A 23,429-nucleotide genomic window follows, 5' to 3' on the forward strand; every position below is an offset into this window, starting at 1 on the left:
GAACTGTGCACTGAACTCAGGCCGTGGTCATGACTTTGCTATGATTGTTAATGAATCGCTTTCAGGATACAAAAGAGATACATACCTATTTTTATCAAGAGTTAACATATAAAAGTTGGAGACATTGTCTTCATGAGCTTGTTTTATTCTTCTCTTGCACTCCTCTTCATCAATAAGATCGCCAACATATTCATTCACAAACTGACCCTGGAAATATTTTATGAACAACTTTTAGAGAAGTGAGAAGACCATGTTCAGAATATAGACATAATATCTGGAGGAAACACAAAACTAGCTTTTAATAGTGTTCTTGAACTGTCTAATGCTGCACTTAGTCCGCTACATGAGAGCCCTCCTATGAATTATCACCTCTGTCCCAGCAGCCAAGTGATCAATGTCATGAGCACCAACACACATCATCATAATGAAATGCAGTGAAGAAAGGGAACTGGGCACTGGTGTATAATGAAAACCTCAGTGCCAAGACTATAGCAAGGCTATGTAAAGGAATGGAGTTGTGATCATGTTAGCTCTAGGGTTGTTTTCTATAAGGGCAATCAAGTAACGCAGCAGAATGAAAAGCTGGGAACCAACCTTAGAATTCTACTGGGCATCAGGTCACCGAGTCAGAATACCTTAGCCTCATGTCAGAAAACTATCATAGCTCTATGACTGTCATACCTCCTATACTGTAACATAGACTTATGACAGTCATAGTGCTACGATAGCTTCTGAAATGCAGCTGATTCAGTAAGTCATCTTTCCACACCCATCTCAATGGGATTACAATGAATATCAATAGGAAACAGCTGAATCCCGAACCTTTTTGACATCTTCTAGTGTTTTCAGCCCCCATCCTCTGCTGCTGGTTTTGAAGCTGACTGACTCTGGATACTGCCTTTTCTGAAAGCGTTGGTTTTGGCACTTCTCCCCTGCTGGACACGTAGAGGGGTGGCACTCGTACATGAGTATTGTGTTCAGGCAGTTGGCCTCAATGGTACAAGGACTGGGCATGTCTGGAGTGCACTCACATCTTGGGATGTTTGCCAACTCTGCTTTATGGACAATCACATTTCCAATGGGAACATTTGCCTGGAAAGAAAGATATGAGAAAACTAAAGGTAAACATGTTTACCCTTGACAGTAAGGATAGACAGATAGATAGGATATTTATATAGTGCACATATGTACGCACTAGTGCATGCTCAAGGCGCTGGTATTTTTCCCTCGATCACTGGATGTCAATCTCAACAGCACATCGTATATTGTATTTCAATCTCAACTCCCTGGGGCGCACCAAGTTTATTGTGGCTCTCTCATCCTAACGAAGTACCCAATTGACAGCTGGGTGGACTGGGACACAAAGTCACAGCACTTTGTCCAAGTTTACTGCACGTTGTGACAACACTGAAAGAGTCTGCACACAAAGTTGACTCCAAGGTTTTTACACCCAGTCACAAGTGGGCTCGATCCTGACACCTCAGCCTCGCTGCATCAATAGCCTGGCACCTTAGCCAGCTCGCCCACCATGCCCCCAATTTTGAAAGGTATTATTCACTACTTTTTGCTCACACACAAGACGCGTGAAATGACTGTTGTCTGGATAATCACCCAATGTAGGCTGTCAACAAAATTGAGAACACTGGTTGCAATGCTTTATGGGATAACATGTTCACATTAGTTCGAAAAGTGTCGTGATTGAATTGAAAATAAGACCAAGGTCACCCAAATCAACTAGTGTTTGCAAAATTGCCCCCAGTAGGCTGTCAGCGAATTCGAAGACATTGCGTACAACAATTCATGAGATGTCGGGTTATGCCAAGTTTGAAAAGCAGTTGTGGTGACCTTGAAAATTAGGTCATGGTAAAAAAAATCGACTGGTGTCTGCGTAATTCTCCAACATAGGCTGTCACCAAATTTGAAGGCGTTGGGGGCAACAAGAATCAGGACCTACGTATGGACATTGCAGAATATGTAGTCATGTCTACCAAAAACTCAAAATAACTTATTCCTGTGCAAAAGGATAAGTCAAGTGTGCAGATCATACTTTGACGAACTTGAATGGAGCTGGCTTCTTGTCATTTCTCTCTTGTTCCATCTGCTCTCTGTTCTCCTTGGCTTGTCTCCAGATCTTGAATGCCTCTGTTGCTTCTTTCACACCTGAACATGGACACATGGAAAACATGCTTTTGAACATTGACAAAATGCTTTTGTCAACAATGTAATATTAGACGTGAATAATTGTGTCATAAATACCAAAATGTTCTGAGGAAATTTTAACGGGAGATAGCGCAGAAAGATTGTTTGGGATGGCGGTAAAGTACAGCTGTGTCGACAGCCTGTACCAATACTAGAAAAGCAAGCTACGAATGGTGTGAGCGTGAAAGACCTGCAAATTCAATGTACAAAGACACAATAAACAAGGTCACTAGTTTGACAACTCGATCCACCTACTGGCCTCTTAAGCTAGCATTGGTACATTCAACCTATTCTAACCCAAAATCAAATATTTCGGCAATATCACAACAGGGGACAACAGAAATGGACTTCACACCCTGTATCTTGTGTGAGAAGTGAACGTTTATCCATTAATCTACTGCATCGTTCCTGTCAAAAATGAAGCATCATGGTGATGACATCTTCATCAGCAAATAATTCACTATCTGTACCCACTCAGAAACCGATACCATTTGAGACCATGCTCATTTCAATCTGATGAAACAGTAATGAATCTGACAGCTGTGAACAGATTTGAAATTGTTTTATACCTTTAGAGAAGATCTTGGCAATGCCTTTTGTTGTGGAATCTCGGCTTCCTTTGTCTCCTTCTTGGAACAAGAACACTCTGAAATGTGAAAATTGACACCTTCATTAGAAAGAAAATGTACTCATGTCTGACTGAAATAGTCATGGTAACTTTGAAGGAAACTTCACATAATAAATGTGATTTCTTTGAGGGATTGATGGAATGTACAAGACAAATGAAGTTGGCTACACGAGACATTTTTGCAACATTTCAAATAAAGTATGTTACAACAGAAAAAAGTAGACCATAAAAATAGCATTTGTATTTAATGCAGTAAGGGTCTCACCGAGACTGCAGATCATGTTTTCTTGCATGTATATATTGTGACTTTCGTTCACATTACACAACTCACATGTTTTCCATGGTCAGATAACTTTGTCAAATATATTCAATTGCAAAAATCAAACTGTTATTAAAATCATTTCTATTTATATTCAAAACTTGTTTAATTCAAGAAAATCTTGACTAAAATGTCATTCTTAATTTCATTGTAACATGGGCCACATGGCCTACATTACCAAATAAAGTCTGTTTATCTGAATCAGTTCACTTCTGTATCTGACCTGCCCTGGTAGAGCCAGAAATAATCTCTAGATCCAAGGAACTTGACTGGAAACTCCCCAACATCATGCGGCTTCTCCTGGATATTTGTCGGGACATTCCGTGGATGACATATCTCTCCAGGCCACCATCTGTTACAGTTAATGATTTACAATTCTGGAAGAGGTGTCCCTAACATACACTCACATTAAATTGGTTCAGTTGATCATCAACCAATTCACACTGGTTGAGAAATGCTTGTCCTTGGTTCTAAGAATGGCAATGTATTTACACATAACAATCAGAGTCCATAACACTAGCTGCGTAAAGTTTCAGATATAATAGGCTCTAAGTTTCATATACTAACAGAGAAAAACTCAAAGATCGATATTAATTTGAAACACTGAAAACAGCAACTTTGCAACACATACCACAGCTTTCGCTAGAGACAATCAGATTAAACTAATACTCAAGGACATCAAATTATTGTTTCATCAAAAAGTTGTCCTTTTCTAATTTGATACCCTTGTAACAAATAAGTTAACTTATATGGCAATATCATGGCGGTTGATGACAGGAATGGGTTTCACTCATTGAACACGTGAGGAATAGAATCAGGATCTTCGTGGTAACAACTAAACCCCACTGCCCAGGTCGTATTGTGGAATTCTTTACCTGTAGTTTCCAAGCTTGACCCAAATGATGTCACCATAGAGAGGTTTCTTCCCACTTCGACAGGTATGGCAGTACCAACTTCCCTGGGGGAAGTCAATCTTCAGACACTGGGCATGGAATGCTGCAGGGCAGCTCTCACAACACAACAGTGTGCCACCTATCATCAATATAGACAAATTTGTTATAATATTTGCTTACAGTTAACTCCTTATTTAGCAACATTTCAACACTTTCATAGCAGTCAGCAGGGATTTACCTAGGATTCCAAAGATACGCACCCTGGCACGCAAACTGGGAAAAACATCATGATATAGTTCAACATAGGATGTTTTTACTTTTTCCATCGATGTAAATTCCATCCAAAAAAGAAGTCGTATATACAAACTGGGAATTTGTTCTGCTATTTGATACAGACTGGGATCAAACTATTGGATTTGGAGAAGGTCTAAACTAATCCCAACCTTTCAATACAAAAATACAGTCACTTTCAGAATCAAACTGTCAAAAAATGTTTTCCTGAAAGTATGACAATTTCAAAGTTCATCCGGGTCCCAAACCACAAAGAGTTTGTAACATTACAATATGTTGTAATTATACAGTTTATGATGGACTTACAAATGTTGTATACTACAAACGTTTTGTGGATCAGGTCCCAGAAGAATAAATACGTTTCTGATGACAATTCCTATCTAATATTTACCTTAAAAGTTTTCTGGTCTGCAGCATGTGAGCGAGTGATTGCCACACTCAGCAATTTTTCAGCTATGTGATGATGGTCTTTAAATTATCAAGTCTTGCCCAGCCAATTTAGTGATCAACAGAATGGGCATTGATCTATAACTGGAATACATGTCAAGTGTCAACCACCCAATCCCTTTAGTCGCCTCTTGTGACAAGCATGAGTTAGTCAAGAAATAACTAGCTCTGGTCTATATGGACTTCTGGTCTCTGAGACATTTATAGAGTGACTTACCCTGACTACATATAAAGCACCAGCTGACATTGACATGGCTATGGTGAGCCTGAGATTTCTTGGGTTGGAAATGGTTGCTACACACTATATTCAATCCTGCTAAGTTCTTGCTCCCTGCCGCAATACAGAAGTCCCCCACATGGTATGCTGTAGGGCAGCGGACACAGCGATACAAACGACCTGAAAACATACACCAATTAACTTGTTGAAATAATTCACAAGAAAAATTACACTGACCCTACCAACAGCAACATCAAATTCATGGTTAATCCATTGGACCTAACAAACTTAATAGTTCTGTCACCTTCTCATGATGGGGCCTTTCATATAGATAGATGTCTGGTTCCAGTAAGTGTCGTTGAAACTTACAACCTCTACAATTTGTTTTGAAAAAAATGACGCTATGGAGTGTTTTACCATACAAAATGCTTTCTAAAGGCAAGTGGGTTTGGTTTTTTTCATTCCTCTGTCTGATTGTGGTGTTTTCTTTCCCCTGTTTCAGGGGGTGGGAGACAGGAAGAAGGAAAGAGAAAAACACATGTGTAACTTCACATGTGTGACTGAACAAAAATCTAGGGACTGCGTCTTCAGCACAAGATGACACATACAGAAAATTTTGACAGTTTACCTCCTAAATCCTCATCTGAGGGCTAATTTCACCCAGGAATTCCACAGTGATTGTGATTATGTCATACCAACCTTTGGCTGCCTTTGGGTTCTTGTTGTTTTCCGACACACATGTGGCACATGCATGCAGGGGACATGTGAATTTCTTGCCCTCAACATGGGACTGGGGGTACTTGACAACACACTCTTCATGGTAGAAACGTCCACACTGGGACACAGAGCACCGCCGCACTTCTCCTTCTGACTTCTTACAAGAGAAACACACATGGGTGCCTGAAACCGTGTACATACAAATATGAGGACCAACATCAAACAATGACAAGCAGAATCTAAGTTAGACATTTTGGAAGAATAATTTCCCTCCCTAACAAACACACCAAATTGTTTGTAGTCCAGTTTGGTAGCAAGGTCTGTCAGTGTGGACTTGACACATACACTCTTTACTACTGTTGCACATTACTATTAAAGAACCACCTATATCTTACCACACTGAGATCACGAAAATGCTAACCTGAATCTGAAGACAAAAATCAACATAAGAACTACTGTACAATCTATTTTTCGTATTCTTTTAATTCCCTTGATATAGATTCAGAAAATCAGAACAAAATTCCTTTAACAAAATGAATGTGGTCCAAAACTTTTAAAATACGTTTTGTTTCTGTGAACAGCAAAAAGCAAAATTAAAACAATAGTTTACAAGATTAAAATGGACAAACAGAAATTCCCCTCAAGTGGGGATATAAAATTCCAAGAAAGAATAGCTGATAATTCATGTCACTAGTTCCTCTACCAACGCATGACCAATGTCATGAATCTGTATTTTTTAACTTTTTTCGTCGGAGTAGAATAACATATCTCTTAGCAGTACTAGCAGTAGCAGCTGCTGAGTCGGCGGTTCTAGCAGGATCTGGACAGCAACAAAAGTTGTCAGATATGAACATACCAGACTGGCACTCATCACACTTGAACGCTAATGCTGGTTCTTGTCCGAGGCCTAGACACTCTACATGGAAGTGGCCCTGACATGGCCCAGTACACTCCACCAGGCTGCCAACACCTTCACAGATCAGACAGATGGGTTCACGCTTTGTATTGTCACTGGCATTTAGCTTGAAGATTTCCAAGTCCAAATCAGGATCCACATCCTTTGGCATCTTCAGTGTCTTGATGGGCTTCAAGTCAACCTGCAATGAGTATCATCAGTCTTGCCTGTACATCAGGGGTGGAAATAACTTTTAAAATTGCTAGTGCATTCTGGTGCAGTGGCACATGCAAAGTCTCTTGCCCTGATAAGTTTTACATATTGGCAGATTTTCTCGTACATCTTTAAAAAATAACTAACATTGGAATGTCAACGATCGCTTGCCCAACAGAAATACACACTGGACTGGGACGCTGTACAATGGGTTATTTCCACCCCTGTAAATATGAAATTAGTAATGGTAACTCAAAACCCACACAGATATGCTAACAAACTAGAGTAATATTCTGAGGCAGAAAAGTAGCAAATACACATATAATCAGTTGAAGAAAACGCAGTTTTCACATACACAACATTAACCTAAAAATGTTCAGATCAGAAATGAATAGAAACTGATCCCAAATTCTGTGTGTCATTCAAAGCACAATTTAGCTCAGCTGGAGAACCTGACAATACCTCATATACAAATTTATAATGAATCACTTTTGAAGGTGCAAATGAATGACAGTTTGTCAAAATGGGCAGCATTTATGTTGGAACACAGTCAAAACTGGAAGACTCAAAAAATTTTCTTATCTCATGTCATCAAAAAATGTGTGGTGGTAACAAGAAGGTTTTCTGAAGATCTTGGATTTGAACCCATAACCAACGGCTTCTCACAGCAAAGGGGCATAACTCCACACAAGTCAAAGCACCTCTGACATCCTTATGGTAGTAAGAGCATGGGTTGTTGCTGCGATTTGCAATTATTCTAGTTATCAGATAGCAGTCTGTAAATAATCAATCTTGACCAGACAATCCAGTGAATGATACAGGGGTACTAAGTTTCCCCAAACAGTGTAAGCGCCAAGAACTTTTCTACTTGAGGTCAGGCAACATGCCCTGAACAACCAAAAAGGTCAACTATGTCCAGGAACTATACCTGTGTTTCTGACCCTGAATCCGAGCTGTGACCTTGACATTCCACCTTCACACGAGCAGTACGCTTCCTCTTTCCCTCGGGGGCTGGGAGAGAAGCTGGGGCATCCACTTCCATGTTGATGGTTGCCTCCTCACTTCCATTACTGACCACATCGGTCTTGTGACCTCTCCTTGACTTCACCAACTCAACTGGTGGAGGGTGCTACAAACGAAAATGAGAAACATCCAGCTTCATTCTTCTCGTTCAGTTCCATCGAGCAAAACTGGAAGGTTGTCTTGAAGTTATCAAGGCAACAGACACACAGCTAACCCGATGTGTAGTTTGTTAAAAACTGAATCTGCATGCTCAATTAACAGATTCTGGAAATACCAGCAAAATGTCTGTACAGTGTTGTCTGAATATGGTCATGTTTGGCATGTTTGGTCAAGAAAAGGGTACTTCCAACACTCATTACAACTGTCCTTTGGTGCATGCTCAGTCTGCAGTCAAAAGATAATGCTTGGTTTTTGCCATACCAAGGTATCAGAACTAATCAGAGTTGAATTTTGGCGAGTTTCTTTTCAAACTGCCTTGAAAGGTGATTAAATTGTGTGGCCTTCAATATTTTCCCTTCCATTACTCGTCCTAGTCTGGATATTCCTCCTACTTGTCGTTATTCCACTGATCCGTGTTCCAGCAGTTTGATCACTGTGCTTTTCCAATATGCACAAATAACAAACACTGACGGACAAGTTAATTACTTAGTTTTTATTATGCATAAAAGAATAATATTATTTGTCCTCAATAAAGAACAAGTGTATATAATAATATATATGCAACAAAAACTAGCTAGACTGTGGTATTAGAGCTATATGGATTTTCTTGATGAATTGATTCATGTTGTTATATGAATTTTCTTGCATTACGCTCTCAGTTGGTATAGGTGATCTACCTCCTACATCAAGTCTGAAAATAAACATAACCTTTTATTACATAACACTCCGTAGAGGAAAAGAGTGGTTAGGACACTAGAACTATTAGAAGATCAAGAGCAATGTTCCTCTTAAGTACAAAATATTAAGGTGTTCAGTCCAATACAGCAATATTAGGCTCATGGTCTGTTGATACATTACAAATGCAGCAATATTCCAGCTACATGAAGACGTACTATACACAATCAGATTAGGACAGACACAGTGTTACATGATCCAGCTCTGCTGAGCAACAAGAAGGGGCAAGCAACAATGTCACAAACACTGAACATCAAATCCAGTTTAGATGCTTTGAGTGAGTTTGGTTTTATATCAGTTTTAGCAATATTCCAGCAATATCACGATAGGGGAACATCAGAAATGGGCTTCACACATTGTATTCAGGTGGGGAATCTAACCCAGGTCTCTGGTGTGATGAGCAACACTTTAACCTCTAGGCTACAGTCACCACCACTGGATGCACTGACAAAGAATCATGGGTTGCGTGGACCTATTCACGCCCAGAATGACACTGGGATAGCAAATCCTTGTTTCGTTTATTGGCTATGTGGACATTTTTCAGGTAATACCTTTTGTTTATTACTTTGTACTGCCTGAATCGCATGTGCTGATTATTGAGTGGATAAGGTAAAAGGTTAGGAAGGTTGCACACAGAAAACAATGTATTGGAGACACTTGAAAATTGACGGGAAAAACTTTTTAAAGTCTTTTGTAACCTTGGTATAGAGCTGTATTACCAGCACCAAACCTCTGGACATGGGTGTAAGCAAGGCAACTTGTACATCATTTGCTTACAAAAGATCTTATTTAGATTTTGTCTTAAAATAAACAATACCTAGGGTAAGTACAAGAAATTATTTAAGCTCTAGGGTGTTAGGTTGATGGAGAAATACAAATGAATCTTCAAGATGTGGAAATGGTTTGTCACATTCAAGTATGATGAGGAGACATAAATTAATAACATGCAACATAATTCTCAAAAATTCACTTTGACTTTTACTATCAACTGATAGCATCAAAATGTCTTAGTTTTCAAATAACTTTAAATTATATGAAACCTTGCATAACAGTTACAATGAGAGTTTTACCCTTCATATTTCATGTTCTAAATTATGAAAGACATGAAACAAACACTTATATATCAAAACTGATACAAACCTCAGATTCTCCCTTCCTCTCGTCAAGCGCTACATCTGTGACCTCTGACCCAGGAAGGGCCTTAACCTCAGGTTCAATCTCGCCCTCAGCCTCATCCAGCTCCATCTTGATAACTCGCCTTGTCTCCCTCACTGGTCGGCCACTACTCCTTTCTCCTTTCCTCTCCCGAGGCTGCCATCAAAATCTTGCATTCAAAAGCTTATTTTCATGTAAAGAGTGCTCATGAGTACCAATACAAAGCCAGAAAAAGTGGCTTTAATCACCATTAACTAGCATTTGAATACTCAGTAAAGCAATCAGCAAGACAGAGGTATATAATTTGTATTTTCATGTGTTTTTGCTCAGAATTTTATGATCATTACAATACGTGACTAACACAGTTTTATTTTCCGAGCTTCCAGAGAAGAAATTATTATTATGTTGATCCAAATTCTATCAAGATATTGCTCTTATGGTTTGATCGAAATTCTATCAAGACATTGCTCTTATGGTCTTTAAATAGAAAATTTCATAATAATCTTTAAACGCAACTACACAATACCTCAATTATTAGTATCTGCAAGCATAGCAATACACATTGCCAATATACACCAATCTGGCAAATGGCTCATTCTGTCCCAGCCAGCTATTGGGGAGAAGCAATGGGGTGGTCATGACAATGACCCTCACACATGCCTGCGAGCAGGGTGAAGGTCACAGACCATGCAACTCTCGGGGTAGCTGACTGAGGTATATTTCTCTAACACGCCAATGACTCAAGCACTCCCGATGGCACAACCTATCAAGTTGCTGGACAAGCAACTACACACGAGGTTGCAGCTGCAAAGTCCCGAGAGTGGATCTAAGGAGCGTGTAAGAATCAATCAGAGGAAAACAGGGCATTCATGCAGAAAAAGTTAACAGAGGTGCAGGATTTCAATTCTGTTATCAAAGTTACTGCATGGAAACAATTTTGAAATGCTGAAGTGGCAATAGCTGGCTAGAAGATCAGAATGAGGCAACGCGAGTACAACATATAATTCAGAGGGATAAGATCAGCTTTACAACCAAGGAATTGAAAATTTCATACAGACATAATGAAAAAATAGTGATCACCACACCATAGCATCATGATTGGAGAACAAAACAGGCACCTTTGTTTTCCAGTATGTAATATCTCTATTCTATTACAACAGATACACCATTCTCCAAATAGCTTTGTTTCAAATTGAGTTCAAATCACAGTAATTATGGAATTCTCACTTTCTTTCATACTGAACACAAGTGGCAATAAAAATCAATAGTAACAACTATTATTGGAGAGTGCTATTTCCAATACAACTCAGAATAGCTGACTGCCTGAAGTCCTATTTAAATGAGAAAATAAAATAAATAAAATGTTAATATATACCAATTCTACACTTGTAATGACACCTAAAATAATTGTGTCAGAGGTAGAGACAAATAATTTCAATCCACTTGCCCTTGTCAACAGTGACATCAAAACTCAGTAAAAATGGCCTGCAATTCCTGGTCCTCAAGACACTTGAACAATTAACGTACTCTCACTGTCAGCCTACTAAGTTTGGTTCTCCGTCACTTCTAGCATCACGATGGGGAACACCAGAAATGGGCTTCACATATTGTACCCATGTGGGGATTTGAACCGAGGTCTTCATCTTGGCAAGCCATTTCAGCCAATAGGCTACCCCAGCACTCCCTACTATAAGCTAGTGTATATTACTATCACTGTTTGGATATGTGCAGTATACATATTGAAACACTGAGTAAACATGGTTTGCATTGCTTCAAGCAATATTCCAGCAATATCAAGGCATGGGAACACCAGAAATGGGCTTCACTCATTGTACCCATGTGGAGAATAGAACCCAGGTCTTCTGCATGACAACCACTAAGCTAACCCAGCACCAGCATACTGAAATTACTTTGAGGTATTGACAAGAGATGAAAAAGGTCATGTCACCAACAAAAGCTTTTTGCAAGAAGTGGTATTCGGTATTCATCACAACAGAACAGGGACTTCACACACTGAATAATCAAGGCTGAATATTACCTGTAGCCTTAACTACTGCCAATGGTCCGAAGTCGAGTCTAGTATATTTTGGGGTAAGCCCGCCTAATAATATGCATAAACTAATACTAAAATCTACCAAATTTAAGCCGATAGGCAAATTCAGACTTATTGGCAGAAGTCTTAGGTATAAGTGTGGCTGTTTGTTGCCAATTCAGATGCTAGATGTGTTCATCAGTGAAGTTAATTTGGGATGTCGGCCATCCAGTTAGGAAACATATATTCATGATTACAGAATTCATCAACTAAATTTAACAGAAGCTTGGTTTGTAGTATTTTCACTACATTTACATCAATACCAACAAACTTAATGAAGTACCCACACATATATAGGACTTATCGTGTTAGTTTGACTTGTAGTGTTTTTTCAATATTTACAACAATCCAAACGAATTGGAATTGGAATCCAAACATAGGACTAATGATTTGGGAATGACTTTTAATGACATAATGATAGAGTGACAAAACATTCTGAAATATGCCATGGACAATCCCGACATGTAACCAGTTCGGTTTATTCGCACTATGCAAGCAATTCTTCAAATGTTTTTCACTCAACCTTTGAGATTACAACATTTACAAGCAATCTGGTGACAAACTATTTAGTCATTCCACTAATAGATGTAAAATGACTTTGGGACAAGTTTCTGTTTATTATTATAATTATTTGCCTCATTAAGCTTTAAGATCATCACAACACAAGAGCAATAAATTCTAATATATGTCTCAGATTATTTTCAAACCAACCAATTCTAAAACTGATTTTCTCCTCAGTTCAGTAATTATTCTCAACTTAACCTTTACATTATGACTGTATTTCTAAAAAGCAAATGGAATGTTTTCAACTTAGTACATCATAAAACACTGGCTTCATTCAATATATTATCCATAACAATCACTGGATTTTTATCCATAATGTAACTTGAACATGTTATTATACATTGCATTACATTATTAATTATTACACTAGTATATACATATCTTTATGTTCTAACCAAACTGCCACTAGTTATCTGAGACAAATGCGTTTAGTTATGATCAAACTTGACTTGTTAAAATATTTTCCAAATAATCTACTTTAAAGATTAATCAAATCAACAAACAATTCTGGATTAAGTTCTGCAAATGACTATATCAAAATATTGCCAAATGAAGCAGGTTAGCCTCCATTATTCACCTTCTACTGAGGAGGAAATAAAGACGATGATGAGGAGGAGGAAGCATATTTCTGTTCAAACATGGATACTCCTTAATGTCTAATGAAGTGTCTTATCAGCCGACATTTGCGCCTACCTTCAAAGCAACCAATCTTATCCCCTGAAATACACTTGTGGACCTGCACTTACACTCTTTTTCTGTTTCTTAGCCACTATCTCACAAAAGAGTTTATTGCCCTCTTCCGCTTCTAGCTTCTTGACCGAGGGTCTACTTACTCGTGGAGATCTCTTCGCGCTGTTGCCTAAAAGGAACAGAGGGAAATAGTTAAGCAAAATGTCACGTTTGGAAAATATTCACAAAATAAAGTCCTCCAAATATGAAAGACTCCAATAATTGTTATTCAATTAAGTGTATTTTATCGATTTGTTGGTTGCATAATGCTAAGCAATATTGCAGACGTGACTGCACTGTTCAGGTTAACATATATACCAGGATTATTCTTACCAGAGATCCACACCCACCCACCACACACAACAAAAAAACAGAGCCATTTTTGAAAAAAAAAAGGTATTTCATGTATAATGTGCAGTAAAAACATTAACTAAAACACTGTTCCCTTTTCACATACAATGAGACCTTGGATACCCCGGAACCAAGATATCCGGAAACTGGACCCAGATATCAGAAAACCTCTGTCAATTTTTAGAAAAATAAACCTCTTGCGTTATGACAGTGACTGTCTCACAATCCATAATGCATATTCAGTCCTTAAAGGACAAATAGGAGAAATTTTTTAATATAAATTTAGAACTGAAAGAAAATACCACTGGCCATAATTGAAATTATATTTCCTATTTTGATTGGCACTTTCATATATGTAGGTTAAAATGAGGTGTGCATTGTCTCTCATTTCAGGCAAAATTGCAAAGAGTTGTGCACACAATAATCATAAAATACCTGTAAGCTTGCACTTCCCCACTGTGGGATATGTTATACATGTGCATACTACAACATTTAATCAGTCACCTTCCAGGCTTAACTTGCACCTTCAAGACTTAACTTACACAAATACTTTTACAGAGTCATTCTCTGTCAATTCAAATTTTTTACAAATAGTGGAAAACTGACTGGCTGCTGTGAACAAGGGAGTTGATCGATGTGACCTGCTAATCATTTCACACTTGTCAAAGATTGGGCTGACACGGTATACTGTGGCATTTGTTTGGAAATTTGTTACAGCAAAGTTGACACTCAATATAATCTTATGTTTGGTGTTCATACCAAAATATCATTTTGCTCAGAATGTAATTTAAAATATTACATGTATTTCATCCCATTTCATTCTTCAGGGGCTATTCATGTAGCTACTATTTTTGACATTTCTGTGGCTCTATTGTCAACAACATAAGCTAATTCACCTGGATGAATGAGATCTTGTAAAGGTACTTTTTATTAAAAGAAACTTTCATCTCGAAACTTTAACCAAACCAAGTGATTTTCCACAAAAACGTTTTCCAACAAAATTTTATTGTAAATAAACTGAACCGAATTGTACTGAGTCAAGAGTTGTGTACCACGATATGTACTTTACCATGACATGGCATACAGTTGAACCCATGTTGAGAGCTTAACTAATTTTTCAATATAGATCAAACAGAATGCAAACTTGGTCATGATAAACCATGAACACTTTTCATAATCCTAGAAATTACAAGATTAGAAACCACATTTTTGGCCATGGCATTGCAAGATCATAGTAATGACATCGTGTTTGTGAAAACAAATGTCTTGATGGCATTTATTCTTCCAAACCTCTCCAAACAGCTATAAACTTGATAAAAACAGTGTGCACTACTCAGAGAAAGTAAGGAATTATGAAGAATGAACAAGTTGGAAAGGATTCAGTGAAGAACAGCAATATTGCTCTACTGGACACTTTACAATGTATCACTATGTATCACTATAAACACCTTACAAACTATCTGGCCATCCACCAGTCTGCATGTTATTATTGAATGACATGTTAACCATTCTGAACATCATCCACAGTGGTTGCCTCAACGTACCATGAGGATATACCTTGAAAATATTTGGGACAAATATTGTTGGGTTTCTATTTCGCATGATTAATTAATAAAATTACATCACATTGTGCACACAGTATTTCAGCAACTTCAATGTTATGTTTCAGCCCTAGCCATGCGTATTTCCACGAACCTGGTGTGGGTTTTTCTTCTGTGTCGGCCCCTGTGTATTTAGATGTGTATCTTGCCTTCTGCTCCTTTGTCATCATATTCCACTGCTGATGGAGGTACTCCACCACCTGCTCATCATCATAGTCAGGATGATCGTCCAGCACGCCATCCCGGTGCTTGTGGCAGAAGCTTTCAAATGAACCCTCGTACTTGGTCACCTTGTGTGGTACTGTTGGGATCTTGGTGGTTTCCACATCGGAAACTTTTCGCTTCTTTGAAGTGGGACTAGCTTGTTCTGGGTTTTCTTCTTCTTCTTCAGGCTGTTTTCGCTTCCGTCCTCGCTTCTGTTTCCCAGCTTTCTCGTCTTTCTTCGAGTCAGGTGTTTTAGACGTTTTAGATGTTTTGGGAGTTTTGGGTCCCTTGCCGGCTGGGATTTCATACACAAAAGTAAACTGCTGCTTGCGTTCATTTCTATCCAAATTGTATGCCTCTTCTGCAGCAGCCACACCCACTTCCCATGCAGGGCGACGTGAAGTATTTACTTTGTACATCTGCATGAACTTGCCTTTCATGGTTTTGGGAGCATTTTCAATTAAATTTTCTGCACGTTTGAAGAAACGTTCTTTCCCTTCAAAGGGAATGGCAGATGATTCATTGATCCAGCCTCTCTCTGCTTCATCACCAAAAAATTGCACATGATATGATCGCAATGCTTTCTGTTTCACAGTAACTGCAAGAAAACGGAGAATTTCATGAGTATACAAAGGAACTACTCACAAACGTTAATCAAACAACATCTAAATGTAATGATTTGTCACAAATCCTCTTAACTGCATGAGACCTGACATCCGTGGTCTCCTTGTCCATGCCTGTAGGTACAGAGGCAAGATGAATTAAACTCTCATACATCCTCTTCCAGTACTAACTGCAAGACCCACTCAAAATGTGACCTGTAGTTGATTTCAAGTAAGCAAATGCATGTGTGACTTCAGGAAAAGTCCAAATTCTGGATTTTATACACGCAACAGATTTATCAAGACCAGCTTTAACCAAACCAGATTCTCTATAAGTGGTAATCAAATGACGGCAAAAATTACAAATTGTGACTGAATGTTATCCCATGACTTAGATTTATAGTAAACAACAAATATTTTGGGGGGAAATTTACAACATAAAATCCCTGACCACCCAATTTGAAGGTTGTGCCAAAAGAAAACTGGCTTGCAGAATGTACCTAAAATTAATTACATGAGACATAAACAAGATTTCAAATCAGAAAAAAACACTGAAGAAGTAACATAAACACTTACCTCGGACTCTTGTAAAGATGCTGATGAAGGGATCATACGAGACCATACAAGGCCAGAAGGGGTGACCACTGACCTTGGCCCACAACAGGTCACCAACAAGATACTTTGAAGGACATCCTGACGCATCTTCTGCTGGTGCCGGTGGTTTAGGTGAGACTACAGTCTCAGGTTTTGGAGGTTTTGGAGGTTTTTCGCTGGCAAACAGCTCATCTTTAGGGACTTTCTTCTTGATTTGTCGCTTCTCACGACTCACAACTGCTGTTTCCTGGGCAGCAAGCTCGTAAGACTGACGTGACTTCTTTGGAGGCTGTCGAATTACTTCTTTTGGCTTTTCTTCAGGTTTTTCAGCTGCTTCCGCCGGAATATCGGCTGGCTTGTCTTGAGGGTTAGCTGCAGATTCCAATTTGTCTTCTTTTGCCTCTTCAGACACTTGGACAATATTGACAGTCTGGGTATCTTCCTTTTCAGGAGAATTCACTGGGTTCTTGACGCTGGCCTTGCTTTGGGCTATTTTGGGATTCTTGTTGACAGTTGGGATCTGAGGGAGATGATGATGAAAACCAGCACCAGCTCCAGATTGAGGAGCGATGCCATTTACAGACGGCGCCTTTGCCTCAACTGACATGGTGATAGGCGATACAGACTTCCAACGTCACCAGTGCATCTGAAAGTAATGTTCAGAATAAAATACATGTCACATAGAATCAACATTTCAACAACACTGCAAATGGAAGGGACAATGGCATTATAATTTTTGTCTCTCTAATCTCAAAGGCAGTTCTACTATTGCTTTAGTCTTGACTTCACAAAAAAGAATACCACAATATTTAATTTCAATCGTGAAAACAGCAACTTCAGCATAAATGACATCATGCAATAAACTTCTATGTCACAGATGTCAACTTTGCCCACTGTCTAGTATCTTGATACAATCTTCTTGTCAAAGGAAAAGGCCTGAAGAACATTTTGGCAATGTAACTGAAACCTGCTTCACAATTTTATCATATACATCCACAAAAGCAAAGCAATGAAGTACCTCTGCCAAGACACAATTAGTTAGTCAATCTGGATGGGACCAAAAAACACTCTCTCAAATTTAAGACATTTTAGAAACAGAATATTTTCACATCCCCCTTTTACCTAGCAAACTGTGAAATATGTGATACTGTCCAAACCTAGCTAATTTACGGTTTATTTTTTGGAGACATTTAAGTGCATCTCATTTGAAGCAGGCCTTGAGCCAAAGATTTGCTTCCAAGTTACCAAGTAGGTATTGTTTCTTTTGTTCAAGCAGAACTAGCTACAATCTCTGAAGATTTGTGAAAGAAGGTTTCTTCTAGTCCTCCCAAAATGAATATTTCTTAGTATGAATTAGATTATTTTAAGTTAATTCTTCAACTAGTATCTCTGCATTTTGACAAGTATCCATAGACTGAAAGTTCATTCTTAAATATACACAATGCAAAATGAATATGTTGCTTAGATGTGCATATTTGTCAAAGAATAAGAACATGGGTTAAGATCAGAGAAGGTGGAGTACTGCTCAGTGTTGCTTAACAACAAACAAGACATTCCATTAATATTAAAAAATTCATTCTCCTAGTTAGATTTTCAAATTGGCAATTGTTTTAGGTGGCAAGTAGTGTTGGGAATAGGTTGAAATTTAAAAACTGATGACTGCTTCATTACCAACAATCAATCATCACAAAATATTGGTTGGAGTCATTTTTTCAGAGTTTCCTATCCAGATTGTTATCGCATTTAAGTATAACATGACACAACTTACTACCTTCAAGTGAGGATTGATATACCATGAACATAAACTTCCTGGAATCCATGAAATATTTAGCCAAGACTTATCAGTCAATAAGTGAAGTGAGTTTTCAGAGAAACAACACAGGGTCATGCCCTGACAACAATGAAGATATGTTCCATCGGCAAGTGTTTCGAAGACAAAAACAAAATTTCCAAAATCAGCTGTTCCATTATGAGACAATGAGAAAACGTCAGACCTGCCTACCCAACTTGTCTTCAAAGTGTATTCATGGAGGCAAAAAAGTGTATTTTGAGGTGTAAAAGTGTAAAATCTGGCTCCTGCAAGCACGTTTCCTGACTGCACAATATCAATGTCTGCATTACAGTATGTACAATACACATATTTGACTCCTTTTGTTGACCTGCTCATTCAGGGACTGGAAGTGTATTTCTCAATTGCTTTTTGCTCGAAGGATAATTTTTTGATTTTCAAATCTAGCAATCTGTCTTGGTCAGTCATGCTATGCCATTTGTAAGTAATTGGAATATTTATGAAGGATCGGGTATGCATGTTGGCATTGATAAACAATATTGGAAAAACAGACATGGACATTCTCAATAATGGTTAATACTAACAGTTGAGCTACAGATACAACATACACCTAAATACACTATGACAGCAACCAATCTTCGACTTTTTTAATTAATTGGATCACCACTAATGGATAAAAGCATTCATTGTAAAGAAAGAATTTGGCATAAGAAAACCAAGACAAACAAATCACCAAAATGTCCGTACCTTTGGAACCTTTATCACCTAAAAGGAGTGAACTTATGAATGAAAAGATCTTACTGATTCAATTGTGGGTAGGTGATTTATAGGGCAGCTTAATTGTAAGGAACAAAATTCATCACAGGGCACATGTGAGGTGCTTATTTCCAGGAAATATATCTTATTAGCATTGGTGCATCCTGTAATCTCTCTCAAAAAAATGGGAAAACAATTCAAAATGAACACACAAAACATGTAAATTACAAAGGATCACAAATTCATCAATAATTATCATGATATCACATTTTTCCTGATTTCATGTATGTGTTTGTTTACATTACAATCAGTAAGGAGCACAACATTTTGACAACACTGATAGACAAACTGGACAAAGTAGCAAATCTAATTTCCATGTCATGAACAGAAACCAGCATTCATAACTTTGTTTTCTGACAGATAGGACAAAACAAAAATTTTCTTGAATATCATATTAGAGAAACTTCAGCACAATGACTATTTGCTAATGATCAATTGAAACAGACAGGAAAGCTTCACTAAACAGTTTCATTACTGCCTTCTGAAAATGTCTATATTCAGTGTACACACCAACAAGCTATGAAAACATTCCCAGTGTTACTAATCCTCTGAAATAAATCCTGCCTTCGGTGCATCTTTAATCCTGCAAAGTGTGATCAAACTGGAAATGATAGTTTTGAAAAAGCGTCTTATTTTCCACCAGAGAGCTGTTAGAAAGGTTATATGACACCCAAATTAGATAAGTACTTTAAGTGTCCCAACCGGGCGAGAAAATGAGGAGTCCTCTTTCAGAACATTGTCACTTGCATGCTAATTTCACGCCAGCGTTTGTAAATTTCATGGATTGGGAAGAAAATTTAGTCACAAAACATTCAAAAAATGTAATCAGCAACGTGTACATAACGGTCGTTATAAATGTTAAACACTCGATAAACAAAAAATGCACAATTTAACCATCATGACATAAGCATCGAGCCAAAAACGCCTCTGATCTCTCCCGATGACCCCCTTACGGAATGTGTTTCTTTACGAGGAAGCCATTTTGTGTCGACAACACGCGGCAAGGTTAGGTCACCACACACCAAACAATAGCGCCGTGCACAAATCGACATTAACAATACATCATACTAGCTAAGTATAAGACTATGGATGTAAATACATGCATAACAGACATTTCGTTCCATTACCAAATCATTACTAGCTGCATAGTTTGATTTTCAAAGCACGATCCAACACTCTTCCAACACTCTTCGGCCAGTTACGGCGGGAAAGTACGCGATTGTTGATTGGCTGACAATGTTACGGATACCCCCGAGTCGCCCGAAAGCGGTGAAAATGGCGCGTGATGTTTGCATAGCAGCTAGAAATTTCTCCTTTCAACCCAATATGAAATTATACTGGCTTTAAATGAACGCATATTGCACTCGTGTTTTCTTCATTTTTACATAATACCCAATACCAGGCACCCAAAAGCTCCAATAAATGTTGTTTCTTCAATTTATCCCACATTTTCTATCAATGCACATCTCTGAAAATCCTCCTCCTATCCATTTACGTCACTGACTGTTTATTTTACATACAATTGCCCAGAAACAGCAACTGTGCAATGTATTGGCTTATTTATTTGGGGAATCTCACAATCTATTTATTCTTTTCTTATGATGTAGTAAACAGTTCTGCAGTCGTATTTTATGCAAATTAAATAAGACTTGCTTATTCATTACTTGTATAAGATAAGTACTTATACACTAAAACATAAATAGGTAAATGCCTTGTACTGTGCTTTCATGTTGATAGACGTAAAGAACTATTCAATATCTGTACATTCTTTGTTGATATTATGAACAAAATTATTAAATATAATATCTGACAGGAATCACTGTACCAATACTATCAGATCAAACAAAGTATGCATGTATTAATTACCTCTGAGACTTGGTCTATATAGGCCTTTAAATCATCCCAACGCAATAGATTACTGAAATAGTGCACATATTTTGTCACTGATACAAAGTTATAAAATTCAAATGGCTTTTTAGACATACATGTTAAAATTAAAAATTATGTTTCATTTATTGGAAATGGGCATTTATACTACATCAAAACTTAGTGTAATATGTAAATGACAGGGTATCTGGCAAAAAAATGATAATATGTTTATTACGTATTAGCCAGACATCTCAGTGGGATTTCAGGATGTCATGATTCAATAAAATACAGTGTTTTGCATTACATATGACACTGAGAGTGACTGATAGTATGGACCACCGTTACTAATTTATGGCTAGAGGAGCGATGATTTGATTTTATTTTATTTTATTTTATTTTATTTTATTTTATTTTATTTTATTTTATTTTATTTTATTTTATTTTATTTTATTTTATTTTATTTTTCCTTTGTTTGGGGTGGGTGGGGAAGGAGGTCACTAATTTTGTTCTGGCCCATGTGTTTTGTTCTAGGGAGGATCTTGAGGGGTCAGCAATTTTGTACATGATGAAAACATTGAAAAGTTATGCAGGGGGGGGGGGGGGGGGATGGGGGAAGGAAGATACTTTGTACAAAACATTTAGGGGAGGCATTCACTTTGTACAAATGCTTCTATAAAAAAATCATCATTCCCCAATAAAGTATAGGTTGTGATTGGTCCCTAATGGAATATAAAAAATAATACTGTATATCTGGTTTCTATTTGAGGCAAAGTTATCAATTTGAATTATATTCAGGGCATGCTTATCTATTATACCTGAGAGAGTTATGAACATATACTGCATAAAATGGAGTGGGGTGTGGGTGTGTGGGTGTGTGGGTGTGTGGGTGTGTGGGTGTGGGTGTGGGTGTGGGTGTGGGTGTGGGTGTGGGTGTGGGTGTGGGTGTGGGTAAAATATCACATAGTCCTATGGCACTATGACAGATCTGAAAGTCCATACAAACTCACAAACATGACATGTTGACTAATACTGACTTTTCTTTTACAACCAAATCAAGAAGTTACCACAGTAAGCTGGGCATAGAAAATGTCATCAGATTAGGGAAAAGCTGGGGCACAGGTGTATGACCCCACTTTTCTTTCACCAAGAAATTTCCTTTTTTTTTTAATTCAAATTAATCCAGAAAAATAATACCTTGTGTGATTTGTAAAAGACTTTCGTGATTAAAGCAGGTTTTGCTGCTGCAGGACTTACATATGCTGCAGTGCTCTGGTGACAGAGTTATGTAACCTGTCTGTGGTTTCGTTGGAAGGAGAGAATGAAGCAGACTACTTTATGGCAATTTTTAATGGCTCGGTATCAATTAACCCGCAGTTTTTTTAAGAATGAATTTTGTGTTCCACTGAAGACTAACCACAAGTCTTTCATAAATAATGGTTAAAAGAGTACAAAAAACAAATGTTTGTTCATTCTTTAACTGCATAATATTGTCTCTTTCTCCCGGTCAGCTCTGCAATGCTGAAGCCCTAAATGAAGCAAGTTCTATAATTTCTTCAGGTTCGGAATCTCCCACCTCACTGGGACTCCTTTTCCTCAACAGCTGATATAATTTTACAATTCCAAACTGAAGTGTCCCTTTAAAAGGTGTACCACAAATTATCCCAATATTGAATGTGGTGCATATCGCACACGTGTGATTCATCAATATCATGGTTTTTCATGATATCTGACTCGCAACACTGTAAATGATATTTGCAGCATCACATATATGTCATGACTGTGACGTGTAAGTCACAATCAAAACACTTTAAAAAATATTTATATAGTTATGCATACACAATACCATTTAGAAAGTGGTCAGATGTAAGATATGGTATGTTTGGGACCACAGTTTCTCAGTAAAGTACAGATTCAAGTACTTTTATTGTGTCAATCAGCCCCATCCAGGATTCAAACCCTTACTCTCAGAGTCAGGTACTTCAGTCCCAGCTTTAGCCATAGTTGAGCGGGACAGGGGGCTGACTTTGTGTGCCGGCTATTAGGTGCATGACTCTGTGATTGTGTGCTTGAATCCTGGATGGGACTCAATCCAACAAAAGTCTGGAATCTGTATTTACTGAGAAAATGTATAGCTAAAGCATCAGTTCTGTACTTTCTTCTGTGCATCAGTTTATGTCTCTGCTGTGGTGTTTTCACCATTACAACAGAGTGGGGCGGTGGGGTAGCCTAGTGGTTAAAGCATTTGATGATCATGCTGAAGACCAGGTTCAATTGTCCAGATTGATACAATGCATGAAACCGATTTCTGGTGTCCTCCGCCATGATAT

At 38.0% G+C, this 23,429-nt stretch overlaps 1 protein-coding gene and 1 non-coding gene across 3 annotated transcripts in view; both read right to left on the minus strand.

Moving 5' to 3' along the window:
* Positions 1–20,495, minus strand: part of LOC137266390 (histone-lysine N-methyltransferase NSD2-like) — a 31,007-nt gene extending 10,512 nt beyond the window's left edge. The window contains exons 1-15 of one of the 2 annotated variants that reach the window (XM_067801889.1): positions 20,361–20,495; positions 16,611–17,274; positions 15,323–16,030; positions 13,381–13,406; positions 9,877–10,047; positions 7,748–7,948; positions 6,568–6,808; positions 5,694–5,894; positions 4,995–5,174; positions 4,022–4,178; positions 3,370–3,498; positions 2,769–2,845; positions 2,048–2,160; positions 823–1,092; positions 86–207 (exon numbers count right to left, since the gene is read on the minus strand). In XM_067801889.1, the coding sequence (XP_067657990.1) occupies positions 86–207; positions 823–1,092; positions 2,048–2,160; positions 2,769–2,845; positions 3,370–3,498; positions 4,022–4,178; positions 4,995–5,174; positions 5,694–5,894; positions 6,568–6,808; positions 7,748–7,948; positions 9,877–10,047; positions 13,381–13,406; positions 15,323–16,030; positions 16,611–17,235 (3,221 nt within the window). In that variant the 5' untranslated portion in view covers positions 17,236–17,274; positions 20,361–20,495. Of the gene's footprint in view, positions 1–85; positions 208–822; positions 1,093–2,047; positions 2,161–2,768; positions 2,846–3,369; positions 3,499–4,021; positions 4,179–4,994; positions 5,175–5,693; positions 5,895–6,567; positions 6,809–7,747; positions 7,949–9,876; positions 10,048–13,293; positions 13,407–15,322; positions 16,031–16,610; positions 17,275–20,360 lie in introns of both variants that reach the window. The other variant, XM_067801888.1, reaches the window with a different exon arrangement.
* On the minus strand, positions 10,566–10,731 carry LOC137266494 (small nucleolar RNA SNORA53). Its single transcript, XR_010954997.1, has one exon. It is a non-coding gene; the product is annotated as a small nucleolar RNA SNORA53 (small nucleolar RNA).
* Positions 20,496–23,429: the final 2,934 nt, after the last annotated feature.

The sequence above is a fragment of the Haliotis asinina genome, chromosome 15, assembly GCF_037392515.1.
Source record: "Haliotis asinina isolate JCU_RB_2024 chromosome 15, JCU_Hal_asi_v2, whole genome shotgun sequence".
Taxonomy (NCBI): Eukaryota; Metazoa; Mollusca; class Gastropoda; order Lepetellida; family Haliotidae; genus Haliotis; species Haliotis asinina.